We start from the raw sequence: 16,577 nt of genomic DNA on the forward strand, positions 1-16,577 counted from the left end.
AACACCTGCTGTCCAGATAATTTTCACAGGGGACTAAAACTTTGGCACAGTACTGTGGGATGTACTAATATTGGGGTTTTATTTATTATTAGGTCTTAAATTCTTGCCCACTTTCCTTCCGGTTTTAAAGCCAGTCAGAGCAGATGCTGTTAGCTCAGTGGTTGACGTTAAACACGTCCTCGTTAGATTCGTTTTATATGACTGTGTGTAAACGCGGTGCATCCAGAGCACAGAGGCTTGAGCACTAATAAAGCAGCACATATCTTTTTTTTGCTTGTGTTATTTTTGGATGCATTATTAAAGCCCCAGGGTGCCTAAATCTGTGTGTTTCCTCTAATTAGGTTACCCATGCTCTAGTGGGCTCACAGTGTAGAAGGACTAAGTATGCACCATGAAGAACGTTCCTAATACTGGTGGGTGAACACTGGATAAAGCTTGTGTAAGCTTTACTCTCAGCCTGCCGTTTTCTTCCTTCACCTGTTCGGCCAGACAGCTTGGCAGCTTTCCATGTGTGTGCCTTCTCTGGATGTACAGTCAGCAGTAAAGTGAACAGTCTTACTGAAGAGTCTTACTGAAGAGTCTTACTAAAGAACCTTGCTGAAGAACCTTACTAAAGAGTCTTACTGAAGAGTCTTACTAAAGAACCTTACTGAAGAACCTTACTAAAGAACCTTACTGAAGAACCTTACTGAAGAGTCTTACTGAAGAACCGTACTGAAGAGTCTTACTGAAGAACCGTACTGAAGAACCGTACTGAAGAACCTTACTAAAGATTCTTACTGAAAAACCTTACTGAAGAGTCTTACTGAAGAACCGTACTGAAGAACCTTACTGAAGAACCTTACTAAAGATTCTTACTGAAAAACCTTACTGAAGAACCTTACTGAAGAGTCTTACTGAAGAACCTTACTGAAGAACCTTACTAAAGATTCTTACTGAAAAACCTTACTGAAGAACCTTACTGAAGAACCTTACTGAAGAACCTTACTGAAGAGTCTTACTGAAGAACCGTACTGAAGAACCTTACTAAAGATTCTTACTGAAGAACCTTACTGAAAAGTTACTGAAGAACCGTACTGAAGAACCTTACTGAAGAGTCTTACTGAAGAACCGTACTGAAGAACCGTACTGAAGAGTCTTACTGAAGAGTCTTACTGAAGAACCTTACTGAAGAGTCTTACTGAAGAACCGTACTGAAGAACCTTACTGAAGAGTCTTACTAAAGATTCTTACTGAAAAACCTTACTGAAGAACCTTACTGAAGAACCTTACTGAAGAGTCTTACTGAAGAACCGTACTGAAGAACCTTACTGAAGAGTCTTACTGAAGAACCTTACTGAAAAGTTACTGAAGAACCGTACTGAAGAACCGTACTGAAGAGTTTTACTGAAGAACCGTACTGAAGAGTTTTACTGAAGAACCGTACTGAAGAACCGTAATGAGGAACCGTACTGAAGAACCTTACTGACCGTACCTGGTCCTGTGCATCACTGAACATGATCTGCTATAGAGGCCAATCGACTACGTTTGGAGAAAGTGTGTAAATTCGATTTTTGGGTGATCCTCCCCTTTCATACTCTAGTAAAGCTCTGTGTAAAGCTCTGTGTAATGATCTAGGAAAAGCTTGTGAAAGTTAAACAGGCCTCAGATCATCCCTGGACTCATTAATCAACTTTGCCTTCCACAGATGGGCATTCTGACCTGAATGCCCAACGCGTTCCTACGGCACACAACAATCACAGGGCGGCGAGCCCCAACAACTCCTCCTTCTCGAAGAAGCCTCATGCTGGGCTGAGGACTGCTCGGCGATCTGTGGTGGATAATGGACGTTTTCCCGAGAGGACAGCTCCCCCGCTGACAAGTGCAGATGATCCAGTTCTCGGCGTGAGCGTGGGAGCCGAGGGTGGCACAGAGAAAAAAAGAAAAGAAAAAAGTCCACAGTGCCCAGCCTGGGTGCTGCCCACAACCTGTTCGCACCGCTCTCGAGATAGGCGCAACCTCCTCTTAGCGTCCTCGCCCACCACGAGCGAACACTGATGGCTTCCGTCAACAGCATGAATAAACAAGACTTGTTTGGGAAGGCAAAGTGGGCTCTCCGCAGGCAGGACGTGAGCAGAATCTGGGATTTTTCGTGTCAGAGTGTACTGACGGCGTCAAAGTGGTAATTTGCTTGCTGCTCTTATGTAACGCGACCTGATATGTACGAATGAAAAACACAAGGACCCCTTTTTGGAAAGCTTGAGAAAAATATATAAGTGTGAGAGAAACGAGGAAGATGAAGAGGGGGAGGGAAAGACAGCGGCAGAGACTGAGAGACAGAACAGGAGGTACCAAGGAAAACAGCTTCGGTGAGAACAAAAGGCCATCTGATTAACACTTCCTGTGTGCGAGCTTTCATAACCATGATCGTACCTGGTCCTGGGCATCAGTGGGAATAATATCTGCTGGTATCTGATGCCTGTGAATCACAGCTCTTTAAGATATTAAGCATGGATTCCTCTTGCCAGGTTTCAAATGCTAGCAAAAGAGCATTTAACAACAACCAAGCCAAACGATACCAGTTACCAACTAGTCCCTTAAAGCTCCACGCTTCCACGAGTTCCTTAATCTAGAGCACTGAAAGTTCTACGTTTTCAAAATGAGAGATTCTGACTGAGTGCTTCATGTTGAGGTTACTGGTTCTGCCAAATAACCCACCCATTTGTAGCTCCCCCTAGCTCTAGCAGTGCTCCCGACACTGGGAAGATAAGCACTTAACACTGCAATACGCCGCAATCGCTTAAGAGTGATGATGGGAGAGGGCGCCGTCTACCCATCCAGGGAGAGAGCTCAGCCAATTGTACTTTTCCCTCACTCCACACAAGGCAGCCAATCGGAACAGAAGTCTCTGACATACAGCACTGTTCAGAGAATTTAGGCACCTAAAGCACGTTATTCTAAATCCTGTCTCTCACCAATAAGAGTCAAAACTGTAGAACTGCAGAAGCTCCAGATCTCATCAGAACAGATGAAGCAGGGGAACATAAATCCAGTAAAAAGGAGAAGCAAGAGCTTCTAATTCTGAAGAAAGAAAGTAGTGAGATCTTGTCGGTGAGCTTGTCTGAAAAACAGAGCTCGGTTCCTCCAGGGTTCTCCTGGACTCCCCCCAGTCCAGCCAGCACAGCGTGGAGGATGTGATCAACTCCATCAGCAGCAGCAGCAGCAGCTCACCTGATTTACCATCATTAAGCCCTGATTTACCACCAAACCAGGTGTTGATCTGAGGAGAACTCTAAATAATACTAGACTCCATGAGAGAGGAGAACTTTGGAGATGTTCTAATGATGAACACAGTGAAGGATAACCACCACTACGTTCTGTAGGAGTGTTATTATTAGTGTTTATTCTAATATGAGGAAATAAACACTTTAAAACACTTACTTAAATCAGACTTAAATAAAAGGAGATTACAAAGTGATCATATATAAACATGACTGTTTCTGGACGTGGACCTCAGGAGAAGAAGAACTGTATCTTAACCATCAAGGTGAACGTGAGCCTCGTGTAAAGCAGAGCCTGGATGTCCTCTCTGTATAGTGAATACACAGGGAACAGGTTTTGCCCAAAGGTTCATGGTTCTTAGTCACGACTGCAGTTCTCACAGTGGAGATCACACCTCGGCTCTTCGCAGCAGCACGTTCGCCTGACCTTGAGAAGTGTGACAGGGTGGCAAAGTTCCTTAAACGAAAGGTGTGCTACATACGGATCAGCCATAACATTAAAACCACTCATTGACTCAGACTCCCCCCACTTAACAGCTTAGAGGATCTGCTTGTTGCAGATAGCACAGGACGGGTTTAGAGGTCTTGTGATGGTCAGACATGTTTCAGCGGCTAAATCAGGCTGTATGTCCATGTATGAATGCAGTTACACAGCTTGTCTAGGCCCTGCAGATTAGCACTGCCAATAGAATAGGACTCTCTGGAGCAGACAGACCAGATGTGGGCTGGGGAGGGGTATAAAGCCCCTCAGCATTGAGCTGTGGAGCAGTGTGAGAACTGTGTTCTCTGGAATGATGGACGGTGGAGCTCCATCCAGTACTTTTGGGAGATGATAAATCATCCAACATTCTGACCTCACTAACTTCCCTGGACAGTAGAGACTGGACTGTTACTCCAACAAAAGCATCCTTGATTTCTGAAGAAATAATAATTTGAGCAGGTGTCCTAATACTTTTGTCCATATATTTTTTTGTCAAGGCACATCCAAGGGTTTATATAATGGATTAGAAGTGGATTAACAATAAAGCTGTTATTATATACCATGTTGTTCTTCATATATAGTATATCAGACTTCTCCCAGCTCGACTTTGTAGGTTGAGATGGACTGAATCTGGAAGGCTTTTAGCTCACTTGCACACAATATGCACTCTGTTAAAATGATAAAATATCCCCACACCACTGTGAAGGCTATAGGAGACCAGTCATTTCATACACAGCTCATGACAGTGACAAATAAAACTGCAATAACATAAGGCAGTCCTGAGCAAATTGAAGATTATAGCTGACATTAGTTAAAACGGCTCGCTGGAGGAACGTCCATCTGCTAATGCAAGGCCACCTCACTGAGACACTGCCACCCTGGCTGACTCATCGCGCTTTCCACATGGCAACTGAGCGAGCCTCATTCAGAGCCCATTTAAGATTTCATTTTAACATGTTTCAATCGTTTCGCGATTAATTAAGGAGAAGGGATGACCCGAGCGCTCCGCTGTACGCTGCTAATGCGCCGTTATAATAACGCCTGCAAGAGAGCCATGGAGCCGCCCTGCGCCGGCGGAGAAAGAGCTCATATTATCGTGGAGCAGGGAGGTAATGAGAAAGGATAACAGGCCAAAAGCATTTTTTTTTTTTATAGACGGAACAGACCCAGAGAGCCGTACAGATGTCGGTTAGCATACCTGCTCGTCGAATTTGCAGGGGACGTCAGCCAAACTGGTGCTGTCTGGTAGCAGGCTCAGATCGAGCTCACTGGGGCCTGTAGGAAAAGAAGAGCACCAGCATTATTTATTATAACGGCACTTCAGCAGACACCCTTGGACGGTACAATGGAGAAAGCTACAACGACAACTAGACAACTGGACAAGTGGATCGTTTTGTTAGCCGCAATTTGCAATATCGCTCGAGTGTGATCAGAAGGTCCTGCTGAACCTGAACCTAGCAAACGATCATGTCAGATGAGACTTTTTATCCAAAGGCTCGATCTATGGAGCGCAGTGGTTGTGCAACACCCAAATAGTTGGACCCTGCGGAGCCATTTGAGCCTATTTTTGAACCCCTGCCTTGTTGCCTGATCGCTCCCCTGGTGGCTGCTAGGAAAAACGACCGCCATGCCTCAAGAAGGAGGGCCGATCCCACAGCGGTGGGTCTTAATATTGCCCCTGCAGTGTCATGGTATCTCTACTGTGAGTCATTCGGTGTGGTCCGCCATGGCCAAGTGAAACGCTCTGTGTCCTGTCTTTGTTGTGAAGGAGAATACATGAATTACTCCGCTGTAAAATTGCATCCTGCTCATTTCCACAGCTCCATTGTGCTCGGTGAAAGAATTGCTTATGATTTGTACAAGCAAATTGCGAGAGGAAACCCTGGGGCACTCTTAGATGGCTTTGATCCCTGGTTTGTAAGAGAGCATAAACATCATAAGGGCTTCCTGTATGTCAGCGATTCACTCCTCTGTAGTGTATAATGAAGCTTGCTTATATATCCGCCATGTCTTATCAATACGTGCCCTCCACCCACCCGGCCTGGAAGCGTTGCTTGGACGGGAGCGGACAGGACGCTTCTGTTTATTGCAGAATCCATCTTACGGCTGCTCAGCAGATTAATCTTCCTGTCTGGTCAGAAGACCTTTAGGGCCTGCTGGAGATTTATAGCTGTGTAAATATGCAGTACAGTGATTATGCAGAACATGTATCATGATCATGTTGCCTTTAAAGAAAAAGTCGTGGTTCAACTCTAGGGACGAGAGTCTAAGTTCGGTGGAACTGAGGTTGGAGTAAACATGCTCGGTATTCCACGGGGTGGAAATATGTAAATTCTCTGCTGTATTTTGGTAACGGGGCACAAAGGGTTTGCATCATTGTGAAGTGCTGATAAAAAAAAGTCTCAGGACCACTGCAGTTTTTCGTGTTTCCGTTGGGATACAGTGGGTCCGGGATGTAGGTATACACAGGAGGTGCTTAGGAGGTGGTGCTGAAGGTATCATGCTGTTCCCTGTTCCCAGTTCAACCTCCCAAGCAACATCACACCTCTGCCAAAGCAACAGAAAGATATCTGCTCTAGTTCCACGTATTTCTTCTGCAACACGTCCCGTTTAGAACGACATCTTGTTAAAACAAAGTCCGTTTCCTGGAACTGGAATAAACGCCATTCCCATCAGTTCACGTTCTGTAGTTTTCTAAAGCCGACTGCTATCTTAGGAGCTGTGGGGTTGTTTGGTTGGTGTAAAGAGAGCTTTGGAGATGGAAAAAGCACAAATCATTTTAATGATGAGATCCTGAACTTTGGATTAAAGCTCTCAGAAGGTCCGCAGTATGAACTGCACTGACCAGGTCAGAGCTGGGAGTAATGCGTCTCAACAGTTTTGGCAGCCTTCGAGGCGAGCACAGGAGCTCCCGTATCTAGAGACTGACCTCTGCTGAGAGGTGACACTGACACACAGACACACAGAAACACACACACAGCCCTCGAGTACAAAGCCAGAAAGCCTTAATGTTTAATGTCTGCCAATATTTGGCCTGTAGGGAATGTCAAGATGAGGTCTGTAGGTTTGTGGACAGCGTCTGCTGCGGTGTCTGTACTGCCTTTTATCCGGAGGTGAGAAAGACAGCAGAAGATTTCCATTGCTTCAGAATGTTCCTCACACAGAAGCAGTACTGTGGCCTACAAGCTGCGGTCACCTTCCTGATTCTACAGCCGCCCCTAAATTAAGCTAGAGACTAGACTTGCTTAGAGTACCTTAGAGTACCTGGCTCTTATCTACGCTCCTAAAAATAAAGGTGCTACAAATGTTCTATTGAATAATTTCCTAGACAAACCATTTGTGGTTCCATAAAAACAGGTTTGTAAGAGGTGTGAGAGTGTGAGGAACCTTATAAAGCACTAAAACTCAATCAAGCAAGGTTCTTCATGAAACCAAATGTGGTTCTTCTGTGGCTTCGCTCGGATATATGATTAAAAGCATTAGTAGGAACGCATGAACTGAAGCATTGCTTACCTTGCATATATCACATCACTGAAAAACATGCATCATTAAATCTGACCTAAAATTAAGTCCTAGTGAGTTCGCAAAGGATAAAGGGGAGTTAAGGGGAGGTTGCAAAAGTGTTATTGCAAACATCTCTCTCTCTATTACCAGAGAACAGCCCCTCCAGTTTGTACAGAAGCCCCTAAGTTACTGAGTAACACACCGCGGTGTGTAATGAGCCTCGCTGCGTTAAGGGGTTAATTGTCCAAATCATAGAAAAGTAGGGTTACAGTAACAGTGCACTTCACTTCATTAAGGTTTCCAGTCTGGATTTAGACTGAACCACAGCAGCTCTAACTAGAGTCGCCACTGATCCACTTAAAAGTGTAAAAGTGAAATATGGTGTCCAGCAAGGCTCAGTGCTTGGTCCATTACTATTGACTTTTTATACCGCTGCCACATATTCATAAAGCATGGGATGAACTTCCAACACCACTCCTCTGCTTCATTTCTAGATCGTTCATTTGTTGCTGACCTTTGAGTTTTGGTCCATTTTGGTCAACAAGCCGGTCCTGAGAGGGGGTCATTAATATGTATTAGATGATTGGCTATTCATGTGAGCATGTGTAACACCTTACCACAGAAACAGCTTAACTTACTAGTTTTAAGCCTTTGCTGAATCAAAGCTCCACAGCACACCCCCCTAACCCCACCCCACCCCTCCCAACACTAAACAAGCTGTGTGGGTGTTTCAGCAGTGGGTGCAGCTTAAAACAGCTGAAAGTGATCATTAGAAGGGGTGTCCACAAACATTTGGACATGCAGTGTAACTAAAAAACTATACAGTTGTTGGATATGACGTATTGTCATGACAGCTGACCTTCCAATGAACTGAATAATGCCACAGCAATGAATGAACAGAATAATGCCCCCCCACCCCCAAAAAAATGGTGCAGTCCCTTGTACCTCAGCATGACATTATAGAGCATTGTGAACCTATGAGACTAAACCACAGACATGACCGCTGTGACATTTTTCAGTTCACTGGAAGGTCAACTGTCATGACAGAACTTCATATCCAACAACTGTATAGATTTTTAGCTACACTATATGTCCAAATGTTTGTGGACACCCCTTCTAATGATCACTTTCAGCTGTTTAAAGCTGCACCCACTGCTGAAACACCCACACAGCTTGTCTCTAGTCCCTGTAGAGAAGTATTGCCAATAGAATAGAACTCTCTGGAGCAGATCAACATGAACCTATTAGCAGCATGCTGCCTAATGCCATGGGTACAACGCTGTGGAGCAGTGGAAGAACTGCGTTCTCTGGAATGATGGATGGTGCTCCACCCAATAGTCTCCCGCAAGTCTGGTATTTAGTAGAAAGCCTTCTTCCCTGGACAGCAGAGACAGTTACCCCAACTAACGCAGGATCAGCTCTGATTTCAGAAGAAACAATGAATGAGCAGGTGTCCCAATACTTCTGTCTATATAGTATATCTGTACATTCCGACTCCTGACCGCTGATGTTGGCGAGACACAGTCTTTTCAGGCTGCTTTTGTTTTCCAGAGAGAAACAACAGCTCAGCAACAGTTCCACCTAATAAGCACCGCCAGGATCTGACGGCTTCGAACACGGCCGCTGTGGTCATAGTCTGCCGCGCTGTAGCCGTACCTACTCTAAATCTGAAGTGACAGGAGAGATGGGACGATGTCAGCCACTTCATCTGCTACTGAAAGTACTGCCCTGAAATCCAATGTGCTCCACGCATCCGTGAGAAGGCAATCTCTAAAAGTGGTGGACCATCAAATGATTCTTGCCCTTCTCCTCTACGCCTCTTGCGGCCCTTGTGTCTTTTTTTCCCCCTCTTCTCTATCCAGGCCTGCCTCTGCTGAGTGATTTTATTGACTCTTGATTGAAGAATGGCACTCCGAGTCAGCGCTCCACTGCCAGTGGCTTGCAAATGGCTGCGTGAATGAAACCATGAGGAGTAATGGGAGATGATTTATCCCTCAGGAAATTCAATTGCATGACAAAGGAATTGATTTAGCAGTGACCGTGCGGCCCTGCTGAAGAAGAAGAACTTGTGAGAGGAAGATTGTGGAAGGAAGAACTATTATTTAATGGGTGCTTCATTCAGTCTGAGTGGGTAAGGTAAAAAAGTGAGTCGACGTGGGTGTAGTAATTTCAGTAATTTCATCTGCATGCAGATGGCGCTGCATGCAGATGATTAGGCTGTAAATACCTGCGGGGGGAATGTGACGGGACTCGGACATTGAGAAGAGGTGGTGCAGTTACAGAGGGTCTCATTAGATGGGTGGAAAATGGGTCGCAAAGCAGATGCAGTTAATGATTGGCTAAAAGGAGGGACTGTATTTGGGCGTGGCTGAAGACCACAGTGGCTGAATCTGCAGGTGTGTGGAAGCTTACGGTCATACAGGTCTACCAGCAGTGGCAGAAATCACTACAGTCTACAGGAGATTCTCCTCATTCTCAGAAGTGAGTGAAGGCATCTTGGGTGACGCTCTGCTCCATATGATGATGGTCTGCAGCTCCCTGCAGAGTGTTATTTCAGAAATTGGTGGTGAAGAACTTGCGCTGACTTCCAGAAGCAGTTCTTGTCTGAAAGCGAAGTGATTTTCATCCTGAAGCCACTAAACACTCCGGCAGTCCCACCGTCTGTCAGTTTCGTCCACAATTTTGAGGAGAGTTTCCTGTAGGCTGGGATTTCTGCCACTGCTGGTAGACCCGTATGATCGTACACCTCCCATACACCTGCAGATTCAGTCACACCTTTAAGCCAATCATTAACTGCATCTACTTTGCGACCCATTTTCCACCCATCCAACAAGACGCTCACTGCACTGTCCCACCTCTTCTCAATCTCTGAGTCCCGTCACATTATCCTCGTGCAGCGCCGTCTGCAGGAGCCTGAAGTTACTACCACCTTAAAACCCGCAGGGAGGAGCTTTTTTATGTGTATGAATACATGAAAACTCTGTGTACAACATGAGGACATGCTGGCTGAAAGTTTATCGGAACCTAATCACTGCACTGCAGACGAGGGAAGGAGAATGGATTCATTATCCTGGAGTTAAGAGACAGACGGAGGAGGGAGGTGATGTTTAATTAACTTGTGCTCTACTTGACTGACACTACAAGCCCACTTCATAAAGCCAAAGGCTGTCGCTGGATGGCCTCATATCTGTCTCTCATGTGCTGAAATATTGATGAGAAGATGCCCCAGATTTCAGCCTCCGCAGTCATTCAGGCAAGCATGTGGAACAGAAGTCATTACTGATGAATAAATATGCAGCGCTGAAACAATGTGGTCAATTTGTTTGACATTCTTCTGAGATGCAAAGTTCTGCTAAATACTGTTCACAACAACATCCGACTATTCTGCTCGGATTTGGCAGCAAGATTACAGCCAATAACACAAGATGCACTGATTTCGAGACCTCCCCCTAACTATAATTGGTCCACATCACCACCTTGTTTGATCTGAGACCTCCCCCTAACTATAATTGGTCCACATCACCACCTTGTTTGATCTGAGACCTCCCCCTAACTATAATTGGTCCACATCACCACCTTGTTTGATTTGAGACCTCCCCCTAACTATAATTGGTCCACATCACCACCTTGTTTGATCTGAGACCTCCCCCTAACTATAATTGGTCCACATCACCACCTTGTTTGATCTGAGACCTCCCCCTAACTATAATTGGTCCACATCACCACCTTGTTTGATCTGAGACCTCCCCCTAACTATAATTGGTCCACATCACCACCTTGTTTGATCTGAGACCTCCCCCTAACTGTAATTGGTCCACATCACCACCTTGTTTGATCTGAGACCTCCCCCTAACTATAATTGGTCCACATCACCACCTTGTTTGATCTGAGACCTTCCCCTAACTATAATTGGTCCACATCACCACCTCGCTTGTTCTGAGACCTTCCCCTAACTATAATTGGTCCACATCACCACCTTGTTTGATCTGAGACCTCCCCCTGACTATAATTGGTCCACATCACCACCTTGTTTGATCTGAGATCTCCCCCTAACTATAATTGGTCCACATCACCACCTCGCTTGTTCTGAGACCTTCCCCTAACTATAATTGGTCCACATCACCACCTCGCTTGTTCTGAGACCTCCCCCTAACTATAATTGGTCCACATCACCACCTTGTTTGATTTGAGACCTCCCCCTAACTATAATTGGTCCATATCACCACCTTGTTTAATGTGAGACCTCCCCCTAACTATAATTGGTCCACATCACCACCTTGTTTGATCTGAGACCTCCCCCTAACTATAATTGATCCACATCACCACCTTGTTTGATCTGAGACCTCCCCCTAACTATAATTGGTCCACATCACCACCTTGTTTGATCTGAGACCTCCCCCTAACTATAATTGGTCCACATCACCACCTTGTTTGATCTGAGACCTCCCCCTAACTATAATTGGTCCACATCACCACCTTGTTTGATCTGAGACCTCCCCCTAACTATAATTGGTCCACATCACCACCTTGTTTGATCTGAGACCTCCCCCTAACTATAATTGGTCCACATCACCACCTTGTTTGATCTGAGACCTCCCCCTGACTATAATTGGTCCACATCACCACCTCGCTTGTTCTGAGACCTCCCCCTAACTATAATTGGTCCACATCACCACCTCGCTTGTTCTGAGACCTTCCCCTAACTATAATTGGTCCACATCACCACCTCGCTTGTTCTGAGACCTCCCCCTAACTATAATTGGTCCACATCACCACCTTGTTTGATCTGAGACCTCCCCCTAACTATAATTGGTCCACATCACCACCTTGTTTGATCTGAGACCTCCCCCTAACTATAATTGGTCCACATCACCACCTTGTTTGATCTGAGACCTCCCCCTAACTGTAATTGGTCCACATCACCACCTTGTTTGATCTGAGACCTCCCCCTAACTATAATTGGTCCACATCACCACCTTGTTTGATCTGAGACCTCCCCCTAACTATAATTGGTCCACATCACCACCTTGTTTGATCTGAGACCTTCCCCTAACTATAATTGGTCCACATCACCACCTCGCTTGTTCTGAGACCTCCCCCTAACTATAATTGGTCCACATCACCACCTCGCTTGTTCTGAGACCTCCCCCTAACTATAATTGGTCCACATCACCACCTCGCTTGTTCTGAGACCTCCCCCTGACTGTGTTGGATCCACATCACTACCCTGTTTGTTGCCAGACCTCCTCATGGCTATGACTGGTCCACATCACCACTTCGCTTGTTCTGAGACCTCCTCATGGCCATCACTGGTCCACATCACCACCCAGTCTTTTGCCAGACCTCCTGCTGGCTATGGCTGGTCCATTTCATCACTACCTCATTTGTTGCAAGACCTCCTCATGGCTATGACTGGTCCACATCACCACCTTGTTTGTTGTGAGACCTTCCCCTGACTGCGGCTGTTCCACATCACCACCTCGTCCGTTCTGAGCACACACTCTGGTGTTGGTGATGAGTGTTTTTTTCTTTCTGTGGGGTGGTAGAGCGTGTGAGTAGTTTGCATGATAGCCTGCTTTTACATGCTTGACTGAAGTACTTCACTTCAACATAGCTCCTTTTAAAGCTTTTAGTAGCTTTTAAAGAAAACAAATTGGTGTTGGCTGATTGATGTCATGTCTTTATCCAGGTCTTGTGCCCTGTTTTCATCGCTGTCACCATCTGTGTGTAGCTATGCTTGTCTATATTGCATATCACAGTGTGATTCAGGACCAGTGCTTCCTTGCTTCCTTGCCCAGCCTTCATTACCTCTCTGGTTTGACCTTCTCCTGCCCTGTATTCTGCATCTGCATTCTGGATAGGTCACCATTACCCAGTCTGCCTGTTCTCTGACCACTGCCATGGGCTTTGACGATGATCTGAGGAAAAACCCTACATCAACAAACCGCTTCTGCTGTACTTCTACGGTCATATTTCAGTAAACAGGGTCGGTGTTTTTTCTGTTATCATACATGGACAGGTTGCTCTGAGGTCTACAGATTGGTCTAATGCAGCCATTCCTCCAATTACAGCCCATTTGGAGACAGGAATTTCTAGCTTTATCATCTGTGAAATCAGAACCTCTCTAAAGCGAGAGGAGAGAGGCTGTGGAGCCGTGGAGACTGAGGGAATGATATGGACTAACGTCTGCGTGATTAAAGCTGAGGCTTAGAGCTGACCTGACCTCGCTCTGATGCGTCACGCTGCCCTGCAGAAGGGAGGAAGTGTGCAGCCCACCGCTGTTTCAGCTTCTGCTCTGCTCCTGTCAGCACGCGGTCCAGCAGGCACACACACAGAGATATGCCACATTCACACACACACACACACACACATACACACACAACATCACATCCAATCTACACTGTGATTCGCACACATACATACAGTCCTGTGCAAAAACACGAAGTCTAACATCAGATGCTTGAGCGTTCGGTTCATCCTCCTTTACCTCGATTACAGCTTCCACTCTTTCAGGAGACGCACTTTCACTTTTCCCATCTGTTAAACACGGTGGTGGTAGTGTTCTGAAACCCCCTTTCCAACCCCCTAAAGTTCTTCTTAGAAGTTCAGAGCATCCTCCCAAACACATTTAATGATGCTGAGGTCTAGACTGAGGTGTCTGGGGTGTTCAGTCTGTTGTTCTAAGACCAGCAGCAGCTTCAGCAAGAACTTCTGGATCATCTCCAGATGCTTTCAGACCTGCAGTGCCGGGTCAGTCGTCTTCTCACAGTGGAAGGATGGACACAACATCAGATCTGACGTGAAAGTGAGGCTTGATTAAATCCACTCTCTCAAAGATGAAAGCTGTAAGAGACGTTTTTTTTTTCTCTGATGGAGGTGGTTGGGTTTGGAGATCTATCAGGCCAGTCCTGCAGAGGGTTGCAAGGGATCCAATTTCCTCTGTTTCTTTGAATCATTTTTCCAACTAGAGTTTTGGATAGAACTGCTGAAAGACCTTAAGTACTTAAGTGTGTACCGTAATGGTTGTTTTGACTGGAAATGAAGTTATGGGATGCAGTACATACATATTCCTACACAAATACACAGCCACAGTCAATCAAGCACAACACAAACTCCATCCCGATCCTGATGTGCACTTACACACCACGTTCACATATACACCCCCATAACACCAAATCCTTCTGCACACCAACACACACCAGCGCTGACTCAGCGCCCGAGAAATGATCAGAAGTGTTTGAGCCTATTCCGTTATCTGTCTAAAGCATCTGTTGAGCTGTGCTGGATGTGCCTCGAGCTGCTTTGAGGATATTTCTGGGAGCTCAATCCCCCAGAAAATTTCCTAGAGTCCGGTTCTATCCTTCCAAAACATTCAATACCAATATTTTCGTAAATGGGCACAACAGGCCAGAATTCTGAAACTCCATGTTAAAAGAAGTCCTATTCATAAAGTCACCATGGTGACTTAAAACCTTCCTGTTGCTGATGAGCAAATACATATTCATGACCAACGTTCGCTGCCTGAGTCATGCTGAGTGTTTGAGACGTGCTGCATCAAAGAAAAGCAAAACTCAGAGCTGTTTTTCTAAAAGAAGTAGAAACACTGTTTAATAAAGATGCAGCATCTGATATTTTTAAACGGTACAACTGAGAACAATATCACAGGGGTTTTAATCCACGGTCAAAATCGTCGGCCAGACGATAAGAAAGCGAAAGAAAAAGGCTGCGGATATTCGGGAAATCTCGGTGCTGAGAGTTGAGTATGACTAATTTAGCGTTAATTCAGCTGCGGGGGGGCCGTGGTCTGAAGGTTAGACCGAAAGGTTGCTGCTTTGATCCCCTGAACCGACAGGACATGACTGAAGTGCCCCTGAGCAAGGTGTTGAACCCCCAACTGCTGCTGCTGCTGTAATAGTTCTGTATTAATATGGTCTGAAATCTTTCTCAAAGACACAGTTCCTCTGTTTTTCAGCCATTTTTTATAGAAGAGCTTTATTTAAGATCTCCATCTAAAAGTACCCTCTACAGGACTGAATCTGACCTACAGTGGAAATGTGTTTAAATTCAGACTATTTTCTCATGTGAAAGTCAGGGTAGACGTGGCTACGTGTTTTTTTGTTGTTTAAATCACATGACCTTCTATATCTGATTCTCAGGCTCTATATCTCAAGATTCTCTGTGTTACAAGAAAAAGCTATTTTGGTATTAAACAACGTGGCTGGTAGATTTTGGACGTGGCGTTCCTCCACAGTTTAAATCTGAAGAACCTCCAAAAGTTCCTCAAGGATCTTATACTTTTAGGAGTGAAGCTCGGTGATGCAAAAATCCAACAACATATCATTCTGCCTTAGAATTTTTATTACACTTTTTTGTTTATATTAATTTAGATTGCTTTCAACCATTTTATTTCTATAAATTCATATGAAATTTTATTTATATTGAATCTCAACACAAAGTTCTTTACATCCTGAACAAAATAATTTTAACAAAATAAAAAATCTTAGTGCCTTGTGTTGCCTTAAGATTTTCTCAACAAATTGTATGTAATATTTTGGCAGCACTGATTTAAATTTACTCAGTTTTTCCAACAATTTAGTCATGCTAGCTAGTTCTCCTCCTATCACAGCTACAGCTCCAGTACCAGTCCTGGGAAGGTAAACTCCAGCACATGCTTCCTCCTAGACATGTGAAGCTCAACTGCCACTAACGCAACATCAGTGGAGCTCAACACACTTGAGTGCTAACTGCCAACTCTGTTACGTCAGAACCTAGAAGGTTGCACCACTTGAGAGCCCTGGCTCAAGATCATATTTAAGCAACCGTTAACTGAGCATCGTGTGAACTGGCAGGACCCGGGCTGAACTCTAGTTAGTCTGGATTTGAAATTCTAATGGCAGAGTTGTGCATCTAGAAATTATGAGCTGGCTGTGTCCTTCAGCCTTTAGCCTTCAGCCTTCAGCAGGCAGATGGGCTCAGGCTGCCGTTGCTCCTCTCCACGCGGTGCTCCTGAAGGTTGGAGCAGTAAACACGGCTGGATGTGAGGCATTAAAGCCAGTGTTATCACACAGCTACTTCTCAAAGCACCACAGCATTCATTCAGCTCCTCTTTAGCTCTCTCTCTGCTGACGGCAGTAAATACTGGGGGAAGACAAGTTCCTGGATGAACCCTCACCGCTCTGGGAATGACGCTGCTGAACCTCGTGAATGTGGCGATCTTCCAAAAAGTCAACATAGCAATTACCAAATTGATGATAAGCTATTTTACGCAACGTAGGCCACCACAGGACAGAGCCAAATAATCCATCAGACTTTCGAAAACTCCATCAAGGCTC

At 45.2% G+C, this 16,577-nt stretch overlaps 1 protein-coding gene across 1 annotated transcript in view; it reads right to left on the reverse strand.

Annotated features, from left to right (window-relative positions):
* The window catches only part of ak5 (adenylate kinase 5), an 82,696-nt gene that overhangs the window by 20,094 nt on the left and 46,025 nt on the right, over positions 1–16,577 (reverse strand). The window contains exon 8 of the mRNA XM_072688372.1: positions 4,940–5,016. Within this exon, the coding sequence (XP_072544473.1) occupies positions 4,940–5,016 (77 nt within the window). The remainder of the gene's footprint in view (positions 1–4,939; positions 5,017–16,577) is intronic.

This window comes from Salminus brasiliensis, chromosome 9 (assembly GCF_030463535.1).
Source record: "Salminus brasiliensis chromosome 9, fSalBra1.hap2, whole genome shotgun sequence".
NCBI lineage: Eukaryota > Metazoa > Chordata > Actinopteri > Characiformes > Bryconidae > Salminus > Salminus brasiliensis.